General features: G+C 31.5%; 3 protein-coding genes across 4 annotated transcripts in view; 2 read left to right on the plus strand and 1 right to left on the minus strand.

Moving 5' to 3' along the window:
- Positions 1-19,804, minus strand: part of LOC133336442 (protein wech) — a 199,589-nt gene that overhangs the window by 176,084 nt on the left and 3,701 nt on the right. The window contains exons 2-5 of the mRNA XM_061544738.1: positions 13,554-13,818; positions 11,593-13,477; positions 11,364-11,516; positions 11,048-11,279 (exon numbers count right to left, since the gene is read on the minus strand). Coding sequence (XP_061400722.1) covers positions 11,109-11,279; positions 11,364-11,516; positions 11,593-13,477; positions 13,554-13,741 — 2,397 coding nt within the window. The 5' untranslated portion in view covers positions 13,742-13,818 and the 3' untranslated portion in view covers positions 11,048-11,108. The remainder of the gene's footprint in view (positions 1-11,047; positions 11,280-11,363; positions 11,517-11,592; positions 13,478-13,553; positions 13,819-19,804) is intronic.
- The window catches only part of LOC133336463 (protein seele), a 162,416-nt gene that overhangs the window by 124,331 nt on the left and 18,281 nt on the right, over positions 1-19,804 (plus strand). The gene's annotated exons all lie outside the window — the stretch shown is intronic.
- LOC133336437 (protein lifeguard 1) overlaps positions 1-19,804 on the plus strand; it is a 307,141-nt gene that overhangs the window by 36,902 nt on the left and 250,435 nt on the right. The gene's annotated exons all lie outside the window — the stretch shown is intronic.

Consider the following 19,804-nt stretch of genomic DNA (forward strand, 5'->3'; position numbering starts at 1 on the left):
TGTATATATGTATGTATATATGACAATGTAATTGTAAATATGTCGCCTATTTGGGACATGTACTCGTCGTACATATTTGGATATATGTATGTCAAGATTATTAACAGTCGCATTAAAATCATTCATCCATCCATCGTTGTTGCTGTCATTGTGTTGTAATTCAAGTTGTTTTTGTTTTTCAGACAGTGTTTCAAAGCAATGCATTTCAGAAAAAACAACAATTTAAAATATAATGGTGGATGGAGTATTAAATTTGACATTCCAATTGATCAGAATAAAATTCTCGATTTAGCCGTTCGTACTCCTAGTATTCATTATATTGAAAACTTCACGTTTTGGTATATCCTTCATATAAATATATTCGGTATTTTGGGAATTTCTTGTACGTTTTTGTATTCTCAGGGACATTTAGGTATGAAAGGTTTTTTGGTAAATAAGCTATAAATAGCTTCTGGGGAGAATATCCCAACAAAAAACTAAGGGAACTGATGAGAATCAGTGGCGAGATCCGAAACTACAGTCTACCCTGCGTTACCTTTCAGCTGTCGATGCCATACATTTCCCACTAATAAATAGTTGTTTTTTATAAAAGCAACAAACTGGGATTCAGCCTGACTATTTTGCAAAAAAAATTTCACCCAATATTTTTGATTCTAATTGGGAATGAAATTCTTCTTACAAAAAATTATCAATATTGGTTGAAATAATTATTCTTCGCTATTTTTGGTACATTTTCAAACCTAATTGGCTACGATTTGATATTTTGGGTTGTTATAAATCTTCCAATTTTTCAATCCGAGAGTCTGTAGTTTGATATGTATTTTACACCTAGCCGAACCTTATGATTTTTTAACTTGTTTTTAATAAACAAAAAAATGGAATACAAAATTTTGAAATCAAATGGCAAATCGCATTATTTGTTGAAAAATTCTTTTTTAGTTTTTTTTATAAATTTTATAAGAGTGGTGAGCCGAAAATGATAAATTATATTAGTAATAGACAAACATATGTATGTACATACTTGAATTTCATTATATTTAACAGAAAAACGGTTCACTTCTAACCCTTGAATGAAAAAAATATTTTAAAAAAATTAGTTTATACTATAAATTCAACAAAAAACTGCATTTTTTATTTAAACTAAAAATTTTTTAAGAAATCGTTTTCAAAATAACAGCATTCTTTTAAAATGTTCATTTCAAGAAAAAACAATTACAATCAAAAAATTGAAAATCATGTCCGCCATCGGAAAGAATTAATTATAAAAACAACCGTAAGTTTTCAAATACATTTATGGGTAGTTAAAAAATCTTCAATATATTGCACTTTCATTTGCCAGCCCTTCGATCGCAGAAATTTCAAAACGAGAATAATGGGGGAGGGTTTCCCTAAATATATTTAATAAATTCTTTATTGGGCATTTATTGGTATGATGGAAATTTCCATCAATATGCAAGAAGGTTTAAAAAAGAGACATACACATGTTTTGAATTTTTGAAAGTCACGGCATTGTTTAAAAATGACAATAAATCGATATGTACTTTGACTAAAATACAATAATATACACTCAAGTCTACTATGGAAATAGATGGAATTTTTTCTGCGGCACGGTGTTTTTTCATTTACCCCAGATGTTCAAAATGTTATTTGCCAACTTCATTTCTCTTATGAAAATTTAAATTCTTTTCCAGCCCCACAACTGCTGATTCATTTGTTGACTAGTTTTTTATTTCCCAGCTGAATTTATAAGAAATAATATATACACAATATTTTATTATGTATTTCAAAAACAAATGTAAACATTGACGATATTCGTGAGCCACTGTCCGAACGGTTTGTTTATATGTTCACACACACACACACACACACACAATGCCACATACCCGTACATACTGTTTGCGTGTTTGTGTGACAGTTTGATTTGCTATTTAGTTGTTGTTAATCAAATGAATGCGATTTGAAATTCACTTTTCTTTTGGATATTTCTTTCTGTGCCACCACCGCTACGTCACGTAAAAAAGATTTCGTTTTGAATACCCAACAATCTGCACTCAATCTGACTGATGTGTGCAAGCGTGGTTGTGGCTGGTTGGTTTGACTGTGTCTCAGATACCACCTTAAATGCGGTAATGGCCTCTATCACGCACTTGATTTTTATTTTTGTTTTGTTTCTGTTATTGTTTATCTGGATAAATCATTTATTATATAATATGTTTAATCACAACTATTGCAGTTAAGATTTTTTTATTGTTGGTAGTACACCATTGAATAAAATATTCACTTAAAATTATAAGGTATTATGAAAAACGTGCACTGTCACTATCCGGCATAATCTAGCTAGTTTGAGTTTTTGATGATAAGCAATCATTATTGCAATTCAATTGATATTGGAAAATATAAACACTTGATTGAATGAAACATGGAATATTTAGTGTTTGCTTTGGCCACTTTCTTCTCTTCATACCTTATAAATTTTACAATTTCCGAAGATTAGATTTTTTTGTTTTCGATTAAAGATTATTTAAATTATTGTAGAACTATTCTTCGGGTAGTTGTTTTTGAGGTGTCGCGAGGTGACTTTGTTTATCTTTTTAATGTTTTGTTTTCGTTTGGAGATTACAATGACGAGCTTGTCATAGCTGGCGTTATTGTGGCGGTTATCAATCCGCAATTTGAATACTTTGTTTGATAGCTGAGTGTAGAACTGGTTTTACCAATTATGGTCGGCAGTCCGAGCGATGGATATTGTTGCGGTGGCTATTGTTACTGCGGCGGCTGATGCTGCTGCTTTCCGGGCGATAGCACGATATGAACTAATATATAAAAGGTTTTGCTTAGCAGCCAGCGTCTGTGTGAATGTTGTGCGTTCGTCGGCAAACACTGAAAATAAAAATGCAAATGTTTTAACATTTTAGCCAGCTAATGTTCCAGACCGATATTATTCGAAGACGCTGCTGCTGCTGCTGACGGCCGCGGTTTGAGCAAACTTGTGACCGATCAAGCGACCGACCGTGTTATGGAACTTCTCTCCCACTTGGTTGTTTTGGCTTGGCTTCGATTAGTATTAATAAAATGCGTGCGTAAATATACATTGGGGCGCACAGTGTTATGATACGTGTGGAAATTAATCACCTTAAGAAAGGAATCACTATTTAAAAAAATAGAATCAGGCTATAAATTATATAAAAATCATAACATAAAGTGGTTCCATAATAAAAAAGAGACCTTTAAAAAATTCAGACTTAAGGGATTTACGTTGTTTCAACATGAAAATTTTCATTGCAAAAACAAATTTTGTATATAAAAATAAATAAATTACGGGGACCGCCGGGCACTCTGGTACGTCCCTGTATCAAAACATGGTGTTTGGCGCCACCGACCTTTAAAAACAAATTACAGAAGTACTGCTAGTAAACAATCTTAATCTCTGTGAATTTCTATAAATTATTTTATTGTTTATCTTATTCTCTACTCTTGCCTAATTTAATGCTAAAACTACACTTTTTAGTTTTAAAACTTAATTAAAAATTTTTAGAGAAACAAATTCTCTCGTTAAATTTTAAATAATTTTAAAAACATTTTATTTCATACAAATTACCAAATATTTTATTACATTCCAAACCACTGTAGAGACTTAAAAACAATAAAATCAAAATAAACAAATATTTACATTATGCAAGCTACCAAACTACCCTCCTCGGTTCATATTGTGTTAATAATGCTTAAGTAATCGTTCAAGTAAATGTAAATAATTTAATAATATTTATACAGCGGTGCTAATACACACACCCCCTTGTTCACATATTCTCATAAATATGTTGGATGAAACCAAATACTCTCTATATTGAATTAATTAGAATTATTCGTTTCGATGGTGTTCTCTTTACCAAGTGTGCTACTGATCGCAAGCAGAAGAAGAAGAGAAACGAAATGTTTACACATACAACAAATATTTATATTTACATATGTTACCTTCAAAATATAGGGATGTCGATATAGGCGTTTTTATACCACCCTCCATCATTAGTGGTATAACATTCAACGGAGACCATAGATGGTCCGTCAGAAACAGTGACGTAAATTACATACATTTCCGACGTATAATACATACGTCGGAAACCTAACCAAAACCATTAGGTTTTTGACAAAATAGCTATTTCCCTTAATCAATTTGGAAATTGGGTATGCTTTACTTAAATCCGTATAAATTGTTTTTATTTTTTTTTTCAAAATGTTAAGAATTTTTTATCAGTTATAGTAAGGAATAGTCAGATATATGTGAAAATAATATATATTCATGAAAATAAATGTATATGGTAATAATATTCGAATAAATGACCTTTACTACATTTATTACATTTTATACAGGTATATGACGTTTTCGACGTTTACACCTTTTTGACAGTCGAAAGCCTAAAAATTCGTCACACGGACCATCCCTGGCGGAGACACAAAAAAATATATATATTCTTGATCTGAATGAAATTCTCTGATGATTTAGCCCTTGGAACCACGATAGAGCTCGCAATATAGAGCTATGTAATTTTATTCCAAATTTCGGTATTTTCGACTGTGTATGGGCACGTTTCTAAACCAAATTAAGTATTTTAAGTATTTTGGATAATCGCTATCTTTCTACCAAAAATTATCAATATTGGACCTATTTGTACGATAGACCCCATAAAAGGTACCATCCATATTTCGGTAATTTGAGCTGTATGGACTAATTTTGCAATCCAATAATGAAAACTAAAGATATTATAGTTAGTTTAGTTTTGGACCCCACATAATGCTAACTTCCCATTATTTGGTATTTTGGGAATTGGGACAAAGTTGGTTATGGTTTCTTATTTAAAATTTAATTTCATCGAATAAAAGACCCGACTAATTTTAGGTATTTTGTGTAAATAGTAAATCTATTTCGCGAATGACATCCCTTCACTATTGTTGTTTTTTTATATTTTAATATCATTTGCATTGCTATTACAATAAGCGTTTTAGTCTTGTCACATTGGCCAGGGCCGGTCACAATTGACACAAATGACTTGTTACGACGTCGTATTCTATTTGCATAAGAAATCATTAGACAACCCTCAAGAAGCTAAATAAAGATTTTTTAATTGCAAAAACAATTCTAGTAGACTAACAAGTGTTTCAATACACACACATGTACATTTACACCAAGTTTTTGCACCCCACTCAACTTAAAGCCACTTCTCTTCAAAATGTGGTTAATTCAAAACATGGACCTATATTGAAAATTTTGGAAGACAGGGTCTCAAAAATATGTTAATTTCAATACTAAACATCCATCCTAAGTGTGATCCAGATTATTACATTATCTTGGATTTGGTCTTCAATTCTGCAACTGCAATATGATATAAAAATATATTTTTTGAAATAAAACATCAATTTTATTTTATACTATATATGTGTATAATTTATTTATTAAACATTTATAAAATTATGTTGTTTTTTATTATTTTAGTTTTGTTTTGATGGTAATACAATATTATAATTAATTATGTGATTTTCTTTATTATTTTATAAATTATATATATATGTATGTGTATGTAGAGATGTTTTTTTAATTAGATGTTGTTACAGATTTGCTAGCACATATTTTAATTATTGAGGTTTTTTTTGAAAAAGTGGATAATGAGGTTGCCACTATGTCTGTGTGTGTGTTATACACAAATACACATACATACAAATCAATCAATAGGTAAATATTGAATTGAAATATAATGAATGTAAGAAGATGCATGTTTAATAAAAATGTAGTTATGATGATGATAATTAATAATTAAATGTGTCAACTATGTTAATGTTAATTCTATTAATTAATTATTAATTTCTTCTTTTTTATTTTAAACATTACACTGTAGACATATACTTTGGGTGTGTGTATTTTTTTTTTTTTGTGAATGAATATGTTTTGTTGTTGTTTTTAATTGTTTGCTTGATTGGTTGGTTGTTATATTAGAAATTATGTTGGCTGTTCTTCTTCTTGCTATTGATGTATGTATAGTTAATATTTATGTAAAAATAAACAAGATGACTTGCATTTGAATGAATAGATGATGATGGTGATCGCATGTACAATGTACATAGTTATATACTATATGTATAATATATGTTTATATAAAATTGTTATGTATTACATAGTTGGTTTAGCACAATTTATCATTCTAAGAGATTTATAGTTTGCATAAATATACATATGTAAATGTTGTTGTTGTTGGTTTTTAGGGGGCTGGGTTTTCATTAAGTTTCCTTACAATTTAATTTAATTAAGCTTAAGTTTTTTGAGTTTACTTTATTTTCAATAAGAACCTCTAATAAGATTTTTAACACCTGATTAAGGGTTGGTTGTTGTCATAGTATTTTTTTTTCAATGTATATAAATTATGTGTATAATTTTGTTTTTTTTTTTTTTAATATAGTCTTTAAGTAGTTTAGAATTTTACTAAGATTATATTATTTGTTTATTGGAAAAAACTCTCAATTCAATTAGATTTATTTTAAGATGTTAACAACAAAAAAGCCCAAAAAATCGATAATGTGTGTAATTGTTATTTGTGTTTATCGGAGTGTTTTGTTTATAAGAATGTTTGTTTGTATGTTGTTTGTGGGATTTTTGAAATAGTTTTCGTTTTTTTGCTTTGCTTGTTTTTCAACTTAAATTGTTAATTTGTACTTTAAAGTTTTGTACTCAAAAATGTTTATGATTAATTATTTGTTGTTGTTGCTGTTGGTATTTACTTTAATTTGTTTTTTTTTTCTTTTTTGCTAGAATTTAACTATAATATGAATGTTTTAGTGAATGATTGTTTTATATTATATTTAATATAATTATAATAATGGAAAAAATTAAAATAATTTCTTTAAGTTGTATATATGTATGTATAATATGAGGGGGGTTTTAAACTTAAATAACTACGCTATGTTTTGTATGTATGTATGTATTTTTTTTTTTTTTTAGATTTTCTTTTTTTAATTTTTTATTCAAAATTGTATTTTGATATACATAATGTATGAAGAATTTCATTAAGGTATTCAGTTAAAAATTTATTTTAAGATCCATTGATTAGATTTGGGTTATGTTCACTTCTCATCACTGCAATATTTAATATTTCAACGCCATTGATGACTTTGTTTTAAATATATGTATATATGTATTGTTATTTTTTGTGTATATATTTTGTGTTTTAAACTTATATCTACATAGAGAAAAATAATGAAGTTAAGTTTTATGCGCAATTTTCAATTTCTTTTTTGTTTGTTTATAAACTTTAGAAGGGATTTTTGTGTTTTGGGCTGGTGGGGGATGAGCATTTTTATGGCATTTAGTAAAAAACAAGCTCCTCTTGAGTTTCCGTATGTATTTATCTAAGAAACAAAAAAACAAACAAATAATAGCAATAATATTATCAGTTTTTTTGTTTTCCTTTAAATTTAATTATAATAATAAAATATAATTTTTTTAAAATTTATTTTTGATTTATAGCCTTTGGCAAACAAAATTATGAACTAAAATTGTAATAATATATGTTTTAATATGAAAAACAAAAATAAAATATATGGCAAAAAAATAAAAATAAACACAAACATAAGGAAAATATATATAATTTAAATGAATTGAATAGCGTTATTCCACTTTATGAGTAGAAAAATGAATAAAATATAATTGTTGTATATATAATTTATACCTGAGCATGTATAATATATAATTGTTGAACAATAATAATACCATGTAACAAACGAATTATATAATTAACCATATATCTAAACAAATTATTATAAAAAATTAATAATAAAACAAAATTTACTGTAATTCTCTTATAGCGCTTATCTCCAAACATTCAAAATTAAACTAAAAAAAACGAAAGGACGCATATTCCTCTAAGAATCTATTGTCGGATTCGAATTTTTTGGGAACTTAAGTAGAGTTAGCATCTGATTTATGTATGTAAAATTTCAAATAGGCGAAAACCGATGTTGTGTGCCTCTTCACACCTTATTCAAGTTTGAAATACATTTTGGCGCAAATATATATTTTTATGAAATGTAGAATTTCCAAAAAATACATGCTTCTGTTAAAAAAATAATTCTGGACATATCAGCCTCAGTTATAAATGTCTATAACTGCAACTGAAATGTCTTGCATTATATTTTAAGCAATTTACTTTAGACAGGTTAATTTAAAACATATTTCATTTAATTTGGAAAAATAATAGTTGTGGCATAACTAAAACATTTCATTATTTGTTGGGTTTAAACATATTTAGTTATATGTTACATGGTATTATTTTTTGTTGTTAATTAAAAATAGAAACAAATGTAGTTTAAAATAAAATAATAAAAATTGTTATGTTCGTTTGGTTTTTGTTTTTGCTTTTGTGTATTGTTATGATGATCATAAAAAATATGTATGTAATTCAGTTTTACGTACAAATATTTTCTCCATATAAAAATATTTATATCATTTGTTTTATCTTTTGCTTATTTTCAATAATATATAGAATATATATATTTTTGTTTTTAATATTGTTACTTATTTTTGTGTTTGTTTTTTTTTTCTCCTTTATAAATTCAACACCAACATTCGCTCTCGCAGAGTTTTTAATGAATGATTGGTTGGCGCATTAAATGCAACTTGCTTCGTTATGTGGAAGGACTTAAATTACAAAATACAATAATATATATATTTTTAATAATATACGTAAATTTTTCATCTAGTTGTTTATTGTTTATATTGGATTTCATTTAATATTTATATATAAAGTTGATTTTATTTATTATTTTTTTTTATTTGAAGTTTTACCCAAAAATGTTTGGTGGTTTGTTGTTATTAACTTATTTTTCTTTTTCCTTTTTTTTAAATGTTATTTATTTAGGTGTTGTTGTTCTTGTTTGTTTTATTAGACTAATATAAGGTGTGTATAAAAATGCTTTATTAGCATTTCACTTTTTTCTTTCTTTCTTTCTTTCTTTCTAATTTAACTCCATGGATTGAACTAGCTATAAAATAGAGTCAACTTTCATGTTTAATTGTTTGTTTTTTTTTTTAATTTAGATAAAATATGTATGATGTTGTAAAATAATAATAGTAATAATATTGATTTTAATGGATTAGTTTTGAGTAATCCATAATTTAGCTAATTACATGAAATAGACATGTATGTATATATTTATATATACTTTTGTTTTTGTTCAATAGATGAGACCAGGAACCGTTTATTTTTTACTTGTAATACAGTTTTTTGTTTTGTTTTTCATGTAAAAATCTAAGCTAAAATATGCCAAGGCCTATATTTAAATATAAATCCTGGTTTCAAAAACTCTGTTTAGTTTGAAGAGTGTTAATGTTATCTGTTTGTTTGTCTGTCTGACACACAATCAATGATACACCCCGTAATCTCACTCTCATTCTAAATATTTTGCTATCCCTTACTAAACTTTTCGATACCCTTCCGTTTTCTAGTTAAGATGCTCGTTTGCGCACTCCCTTCATAGTTGTTGTTTAAGATTTTGACATTTGACTAAAATCATAGATTTTTTTTGAAGTATTGCTCTTAAATTTTGTATTGTTTTGTTTTTTTTGGGGTTTTTAATTTAACTAAGTTTAATTGTATTTGTTATTTTATTATATTTCATATATATAGATGTATAATACTAATGAACACATTTAATAAATTTATTTATTTTTTTAATTTAATTTTTTTTGAAAGGCTTTACTTTCAATTTCTAGTTTAGGTTCTTACTTTTTTGTTTTTCGGTTTTTGTTTTTTAATGGTTGTTGTTGTTTTTTAGGTTGCTAGCTGCTTGTATTTTGTTTTGAATAGTTGGGGTTTTGAAATTGTTGTTTTTTGTGTCATTTTTAAGTCGGTGTTATTTAGTCACTTTGGTAATCAGTCTTACTAAAAAAAATACAAAAATAAGTTTTTTCTTAAAAAACAAAAAAAAAAGTTGAAAATGTCTAACATAAATGTAAATGAAAACAATGAATTTCCTTGAGCTCAGTCTCAATTGTTAAACCTAAAACATGTGTTTAAAAATATATGTATGTGTGAGTGTATGTATTTTGTTGTTTAATAAACATAAGTCATATCTAAATATTTTTCACTCTGTGTAATATCGGCCTATTCGACTAAATTGTTTTACTTTTGTTTTTAGTTTGTAATTGTAAATATGTTCTCTTGTTGTTGTTATTATTATTCTTAATTAATGTAGTTTATTTTTTTAGCTTTTTTAAGCTTGACTTAAATGTGATGTTTTGAATTTTTTATCTGTTGAACTTTATTTTTTTAGGTTTTTTCCTTTTCTAGGTTATATAAAAGTCTGTTAGAAATTGAGTTTTTAACTTTTTTCACTTTTTATACAATAAATCAGTCTATTTGAAAAAAAGAAATTAATCTTGGATTAATAGAGAATAAACAATTTAAAAATAAAAAAATATATAAAAATAATGAATTTAGCTTGTATATATATGGGGGTGTGTGTGTATATATGAATGCATGGGGTATATAAAATTTGTAAAAACATAATGAATGTAGATGCAAAAAATAAACATATAATGAAAAAACAAAAACACATAATACCATACCTTTGTCCAATATGGCTTAAAGGTGGGCTAACATGTGAAATTATGGATTTTGGTGGTAGTGGTAATGGTGGTGGCTTTATAGTTATTTGTATCTTGTATTTTTGTTTCAATGGAGTGTCTTCGTCGCCTTATTCTTCATAGGTTGAATGTATGATACATACTATTAACTGATCCCTAAATAATATATACTATATCTTTTAACGAGGTAATCGTTGTAACTTAAATACTAAAAATGTTTGCTTTAGTTTTTTGTCAATTTGTTTTGCTATGCTTTTTGTTTTGTTTCTTGCTTTTATAATCATTTTTTTAAAAAGATCGATGAGTTGTCTATTACTTCACAATTATTTGCAATGGCATTACCCATAATTATGAATGCGGTATTGGAGCAGGTGGTGGCGGTATTTCTTTCCATTGTATAGCTGGATTCTGTTGTAGAACTAGTTGTGGCTAATGTTGCTGTAGTACCTGATATCCATCCCCTAGACGGATATGTCGATCGTTAGAAGACATGCACGAAGCGTTTGTAGGGATTTGATCCCTCCTTTGAGTCTGGCGATAATTCAATTAGGAATACAATGCGGCCATCGGGCATCAGGGCTACATCGCATGTACGATCCTTTTCATCAAGTGTGGGTGGCATCAGGGGATTCAATGAAGGTCTAATTTCAATCTATAAATATAGAAGCATAAAAAAACAAGAATTAATTATCAATACGGCTACAAAGAACCAAGAGAGCTTTCAAGATATACTTACATCCCATAGATAATCCAAAGTTGGACTATATACAACAATACGTTGATTCTTGGAATCGGCTACAATAATACGACCATCATCGTCACAGCATATGCCTGAAGGGCGATTAAATTCCTGGAAACCGGAACCTTCATGACCCTTGGCTGATAATATCTGCAAAAAAAGAGAGGGTATATGGCAATCAGAAAACTGCAACCAAGAAGCCTGATTGAATTTACGTCATACTTACATCATTAATGTCAGGGTCAATCAAGTACAAGCAATGATTGTCAAAATCGGATACTATTATATTACCCGTGGGTGTGTAGCACACGCCACGTGGTGAGGCTATGCCCTTATTGGAACCATGATTATCAAATACAATTTGCCGAATAAATCTACCTTCAGAATCGAATTGTTGGACGCGATGGTTACGAGAATCGGTTACCACAATTTGACGTCTTGAGTTAACAGCCACATCCCAGGGATATTGGAATTGTCCGTATTCCTTGCCATAGCTGCCGAATTTCAATAGGAAAGCACCAGTCGAAGTGAAGATCTGTACACGATGATTATCCTTGTCGACGACAATGATACGATTGTCAATATCGACGCAAATACCAGCGGGCAAGTCGAATTCACCGTTGCCAACGCCTTTACGACCGAATTTGAATTTGAGAGAGCCATCCGGGTTGAAGACCTGTACGCGGTTATTGCGTCTGTCGGAGACGAGAATGTGGCCCATTTTGTCAACACACAAACCCCATGGACGACTGACTTGACCATCTTCGTGACCCTCGGTGGCAAAGGACAGCGACAATGCATTGGAATTACGTGCCTTAACTGGTTCTGTGGTGCCAGGAATTGCGGGTGTAGAACGTGGAGCGCCGAAATGTAAACCTGGAGAGCTACGCATAACACTGAGTTCCCAATCGAGACCGGGGTTGGGCATACTGCATGCACTACCACCTCGAACTTGCATAACTGGCGATGGATTACGGAATGAATTGTCGCGCAACAGTGGACGTCTCATATTTGCTGGAACCACAGCGCCATTTGGCATGCCGTTACCAGGCATGGACAGTACAGTGCCTACAGAGTCAACAGCACCCGTACCACCCACTACTGTACCGCCACTAATTGTCATAAGGGGCATATTCTTTTCATCAACCAAGACAATGCCACCCTGATTGCGAATATCCTGCAGCAATGTGTAATCGGGGGCTGAGAAGGCAAATACTTCTTGCTTAGGCTGAAGATCCTTGTAGATGGCGGCAAATTGTTCCAGTTGACGTTGGCCGTTGGTCACCTTCATGGCAATGTCGACTTGATCCATACGAGCTCCATTCTCGGCAACTTTGTGCAACATTTCCGAAGTCTCAGCTAAGCCGGCCAAAGCTGATTTCAATCCGGCCATTTGGTCGTGCAACATGGCTAGGCGACGCTGGCGCAGTTTCTCAACGAAATCCAAGAGGAAACGTTCACGATCTTCTAATGCGATGAGGAATTGGCGGAAACCCTTGCGGATGTTATCGCTCAGCTCGGCACAATTGCGCTCAACATGGCGGATAAAGGCCAGGGCTTTGTCAATGCTGCTCTTAATGCATTTGGTGCCCATACGGCTGCTTTCCAAGGCGGACTCAATCTTTTCCCTTGACTCGTCGACGAAATTCTGAATGGATGAGTAGCAGTGCTCCTTGTGTTCGTGCAGAGTGCAGCACTGACAGACGAGCTTCTTGCAGTATTCGCAGACATAGCGCAACAATTCATTGTGCTGGTCGCACAAATAGTTGGGACTGGGTACAATCGGTACACTGGTGGACATGCCGCCTGTGGGCGAGGTACCAATTGGCGTGGGTAAAGATATTATGGAGTGATTAGAAGATAATGGCGATTTGCGATGTTCCCTCAGACAGTCGTTGCACATGAACTCGTTGCACTCCAGACAGCGTATGGAGGCATTTACTTCACACCAACTGCAGCTGATGCTGGAATTGTTCGAGGATTCGGGTGACAGTTTTGGAGGAGCCCTCATGGGTGCGGTACCGATGGGAGCCACACCCAAGCTGAACTCAGCTGGTGCCTCCAAGGAACTCAAGAGATTGTTGAAGAAGAAGTCATTGCGTGGTGGTGAACTGTAAGCAAACAAAATACGGTGGTTAGTAACTGCTCCTTCCGATAGAGAGCTGTGTGTGTGTGCGGAATACTTACTCATTGCGTGGATTGCTGCCCATTAAACCAGCGTTTAAATCCCAAGCTGGAAACGAGTCCAAGATACCGGCTAATAAACGTTCGGCCGTGGTTGCTTGGCCGTTTTGATTTCCGTTCGTTGCTGACGAATTGCTGGTAGCCGAGGCCATTTGAGTTGGTAGGGAGTTGTTAGACAACAGTTCCATCATAAAATAATCGCTAGACGTTTGAATAATTTCACGGCACTATTGACGGACAAAATGAAGCCGCAAAATATTACTATACACTTGGTGTTGAACGAAGGAGTGCGCGGAGAGCCGATAAAGAAACAAATGACAAATTTTTTGAAATTAATTTTTTGTTTTCTTTCTCTGTGAACACTACAAAATATCCCAAGGAGTATCTTGTTGTTTGAGGAGTAGTAGTCGTCGGTTGTGATCGCTGGGTGTTTTTGAAACGTTTAAGTTAAACTTTTTAAACTCGTAACGAGATTTTGCTTAGTTGGTGTTTTTCTTCAGGAAGCGTTTAGAACGCACGCCTTGAACAATCGAATTGTTGTGGTGTTGTGATAAACTCTGAAGAGATGATGACGCCAGATGAGACTGATTGCAACTGATGCCAAATACGGAAAATGCAACGCCTTAAGTAGTGAACGGAAGGCAGCTTAGAAATTCTAAAAATAGGATCTACCTCTCAAATGTTTCTCAGATTCGAACTTAGGTAGGGCGCAACTAGACAAAGAAACCAATTTATGTGGCTGAGTGTGTGTGTGCGAGTGTGAGGGTAGCATCTTGGTCCTGAGTGTAGAGTAGGTGCTTAGGGTAAGTGTGTGTGTGGTATGCATCATAAAGGTGCATAGGTAAGAGAAGTGATCTTTCCTTTCTTCCCTTTATTTTGTATCTGTTTGTGTTGGTGTATGTGTGTCGCTACGCTTTCCCTAAAATACATGAAAAACCCATCAAATGCTGCACAATTTTCTTCCTTGCATTTTCCTATTCTTGATTTACAAAAGGAGCAGATGTGCGTCATATTATAGCCTAACAACAGGATATTCTCTGTGGATCAACAAAAAAAAAACAACAACTGCAGCAGCTAGTAGCAGGTCAACGATTTCAAAACATTTTCGTAAAGATTTAGAGGCGAACCGAAAAAAACGAACAACAAAACTGTAACTAATTGATAGAGTTCAAAGAAATGGAGACAGTCTAAATGACATTGTGAAGATGTTGTTGTTGTTGCTAAGACGTCATTGGAATCGTGTAGTGGAATTAAGGATATCCTGAGGATTTCACTTTAGTATTTCCAATGAAATAGCAACAATTGTCGGTCTATACTTTGTCATTTGGTTATTTCGGCTCCTTTCTTCGGAGTTGAAAAGAAAGGAAAATGTAGGAAAGCATCTGCCATCGATAAATCATCGATTTAAAACTAGACTCGAGTTTTATGGAACGTGCTTTTCCACTTTACGGCTGGTGATGATGATCCACACAATGATGGAATGGGGAGCGGCGCCTCATTTCATTTTTCAACCCCCCAAAAATTAATAACAGATGTTTATTATTTTCACCTATCCCGTAGATAGATAGCTAGGAAGATAGATAGGAAGTGTTACATTTGTCTGTCTCGACAAGCTGTCAATTAAGACTCAGCTCAGTTTAATTACTGCCTAAGAGCAAGAAATTGATGGTTCCTTTCAGTTTTTGGTTTTCTAAAATTAAACCTCTATTGTTAATAAAGTGTAGAAAGTCATTACCTTGGTAAATAATGGAAATGTATCCCCTGTTCTATCTACTATGTCATAGCACGAGGGAGAATTGGGGCGGAAATTATTACCTACCAGTTGTTACATTTTTGTCACCCTAGTTTTTTTTCTTGAATTTTATGTTTCTTTGTCTAAAATGACTCCAGACATCGGTAAAGATTTAAATTTAGAAATTTATGTTTAATAACGGCGAAAATAAAGAATATTTGCTTATCGATTGATTTACAGCAATGCCTACTGCTTACAATACAAAATATAATCATCCCTTAACAACGGAAACGAGGGGAGAGCTGCCTAAAAATATCACCTAAAGGCGAATGAAATGTATTTTTGTTTTAAATGTCCCTGGGGAATTGAAATCATTGATCGATCTTTTAAACAGGGATTAAATTAATAAAATATCGCTATATAAGATATTGCCTTGGAAGAGAAAGCGAAAAGGTAATCTAAATTGAAAAAATGGATTTGAAGAAATCATCAACGTTCTCTTAATAACTTAGGGTGTCTCTAAGATTTATAGAATTTGTAGATAAATTCATTTGAGTTTTTCCAGAATAATTTTATATGATAGAATTAAAGGTATACTGTTTTAGAATAGAATGGAAACGTTATATTTAGGGTAACAACTTATTGTAATTATTCGGTTGTTCTCCATCCATTTAAAAATCTTCAACTGGAATCTCATAAGTGTTTACATATTTAAATAAACCTTGAATATTTACTTCTGATACATCATTCATTCATTCTTGATCAGCAAATTTAAATTTAAGGTTTAGTGACATCTGACCGCTTGTTAGTTAAAGTTCTAGTAAAACTCCTTTTTGGGATGATAGCCCAGCAAACATATTGTGAAGGATAAATTTTTCATCCGATATTTTGGCTGAAGAATTGAAGAAAAGACTTTATATCTTTGGTTGAGGCCCATTGCAAGTTATTTATGAGTCCTCGAGTGCTTTTGCGACCTTATTTTCTTCAATCATAACCTAAATACCACAAGACTGGAGTTTTTGGTATCCGAATCATTATTTCGCAAATATTATCGTCTTTTGTAAAATGATAGAGTAACTTCGGATAATGTGGACCTCCATTTTAATTTTTTGATATTGTGGGCGTAACAACGGTAAAAAATAAAAACATATTGTTTTCACAACATAGTAGATTTGCTGACTAAAGATATTCCAGGTCAAACATTATATATATTTGTCAATAAAAATGTTATTGCATTATATTTCAAAAAACTCTAAACTGCGAATAAAAATAACTTGGCGGGTAATGTGGACCAGTATGTGTGGGTAATGAGGATCTGTAAGTTAAAGGAAGGTTTTGGATTGGTTGTGTTAAGTTTCAATTTATTGCACTCTTGAGTAACAATGACTGCAAAAATATATGGGTTTATGTTTTGGAATAGCCCCCATTTAAGGGCACCGCCCCATTTGCGGTATTTTGTAGGTCATTGCTTCATTATCCAACCGAAGCAACTGTAATTTCGCATTTCGAGTTTTCCGAGGACAGAATACCTCCTCGCATATTAAATGCGTCCATGTTTCGAACTCGTACTCATTAAAAGGTCCCAATTTTTACAGTGGTCCACATTACCCGACATTGAATATTTTTATTTAAAAATAATTATCGGCTTCAAAAATGAATAAAAATTAAAAATCACCGATTGTAATTACAGCTAAACGTATATTTTTGTTAAAGCAAACAATACTTTATAATTGAGAAAAACAAAGTGTTCGACTATTTTGGAAAAACGTTCGACTGTTGTGCTAAAAAAATCCAAATCACACTTTTACAATCAGAGCTACATTTTCTACTACTCATTTTTCAACATTGTAATTATTTGTTTGTTTTCATTAATTAGGGAAACATTTACCAAGGCGGTATTACATATTTCAAGCATTTTCTTAGATATGGGGGGTGGTCCACATTAGACGCATAGTCCACATTACCCGAAGTTACTCAATATATTTGTGTTAAATACACGCATTTCAGACGAATACGATAATCTACAAGAGTTTCAGAGCAAGGATCGGGCAAAAGTGAAAAAGGACGCAATAAATTCCAAATATTGATTTCTTGTCTTTGAGGAACAAACCTTAGATCCTAAGGGCAACGTTTTTATAGAATATTTGAATATCAATAAATATCGTATTGTCGGTCTGATCTGATATGATTTTTTCGACAAACATCCTATTTGGGGGTGTTTAAATTGCAAATATACATATATTAGTTGAGATATATTACTATAGTTAATAGAAAGAGCGAATATAATATGTCATACAACCTGTGGAAACTAGACAAATATTTTGGATAAATCCTATATAAAAGTTCCTCCTTATTTGAATTTTTTCTACACGAAACAATTTATTTCCCGAATAATATATTGGCACATTAGACAATCCCAACTAAATTCCTAACATTAAAATTGCATTTCGCCAAATTCAAATAATTTCCGGTAATTCCCTTCCCAATTTTTGGTAATAACAACATACTCAGTATTTATTGGATCGAACAACTTCGCACAAAATACCAATGTTTTATTGCACATCGCATAAAAATAATTATGGTAAAATTTTACCTGAGAATTTTACAATAATTCTGAAAAGAATCAGGTAAAATATTTTATATGTTTTCTAAGTACATTGAATTTGAAGAAGTGATTAAAGTGGCAAATCATAAAACGGATTACATGTCCACAAAACAAAAACGAAATACAGATGGCACCAGTTTTAGTTAACGACATATTGAACACACTCGCACAGAGTTGATATTAACCATTCGTGATGTGGTGTTCGTCAATTTCAACCCAACTTAACCTACATTGTATTATTGGATAATATACATATCAGCAACGTACACAATTTCAATTACATAATGAAAAAATTCGCTGTTGCAAACATAAATTTACTGTGAATTCATTTTCATTTCATTTTCAAGATGATACATATGTATGGATTACAAGCAATAACATTACAAAAAGACTTAGAAAAGTTTTACCAATTTTCACTTTGTAAAAAGTAAAATTTCAAGTTCAAAATTTCATCGGTAAAAATAAAATTGAATGCCATTTATTTGCTTCCCTCAAACAAGAGTAATCTCATCGCTGTATCCAATAAATCATTGAAAAAAATTCGAAACCCCACCATCAAGGGGTGGGTATAGAATATACCTAAAATCGATGGATATGTCAAAATATGTGGGGGATATGTCAAATCATTTTCATAGGTTTTAATATCCGCATCAACATCTATTGACTATCGACGTCAGTAGAAGTTCTATAAGGCTAATGCTAATGATTACAAAGAACCCGGAATAAACAAATTACAATCACTTCGGCAGACCACAATGCGCCTATGACTATTAAAACACTTAAAAATGGATTATATATCAAAACATGAAAACGTATTGAAAATGGTTTTCAACCCCCAATAATCCAAATCCACTTCGTTTAGAAAATGTTTCTAGGACCATTAAATTACCTATAATGGGCGGGACCTTTGTATGCTTGCATTATTAAAACATGGACCTTTATCGAAAATATTGCTTGAATGTGCCTTTTTACGATCCGGAATGCCAACTTGCAAAGTATTCGGTTAAAAATGCAACTAAAGTCTTGAAAATACCAAAAGTAGGGCTGTATCGTTATATGACGAAATGTCCTATTTTGGAAGCTATATTTTCTTTATGCGGTTTCCGACAAATATTTCGAATTAATGCAAACGAAATTTCTTGTTATTCCGTATTAAAATATACATAGATGCTCTGTTCCAGAACCTGCAAGAATCTCGTTTGCTTTGTTATCATTAAAATTTTATCATCGCCCAGAGCTACATTGTGAATTAACATTTTGGACTTTTGAAGTGCCGATTTAGAATCCTTCTTGCCTTGTAGCATTTTACCAATCGCGTCACATTTCTTCGGTCCCAATTACCGCTACAAATTAGTGTTACTGTGAGAATATATAAACATTTGGTTTAGGGTTTACTTTGATGGGGCTTTCAGTTTTAAAAATTAAAAAATATATATTCATAATTTTTATATAAGTGTCGTACCTAAATAAGGTCCTTGAGTATTTGGGTAATACGGACGTTCAAAAAACCCTTTAACGGTGAGAAAGTGGGTATTTTTGAGTACGCACTGAATTTAGGTACGGTCCCATTGCATAATTACAGAAGGTAGTCTCATTTGAGAATTTTATGATAGCAACTCTTTTTAATTTGGAATTCATATATCAATTCCAAATAAAATAAAAAATAAATTCCATAATATTTTATGTATGTCGACTGGCAAATTTTAAGTCGATTAAACAAAGTATATTTTCTAAAGCTGAACATTGCTCTCAAGATTTAACCATGGTTGTTACAACATATATTTATACGTTTTAGAGGCGGGGAACTTCAAAATATTTATAAATATAAATTATTTAGCAATGTTTGCCACTGAACAAATTATATGCGTAATTTTCGTAGGAAGATATTTTCATTTGAATTTTGAAAGCTGAATACTG

This window comes from Musca vetustissima, unplaced genomic scaffold (genome assembly GCF_032173495.1).
Source record: "Musca vetustissima isolate MV318-11 ecotype Yass unplaced genomic scaffold, APGP_CSIRO_Mvet_v1 utg4709, whole genome shotgun sequence".
In the NCBI taxonomy this organism is placed as follows: Eukaryota; Metazoa; Arthropoda; class Insecta; order Diptera; family Muscidae; genus Musca; species Musca vetustissima.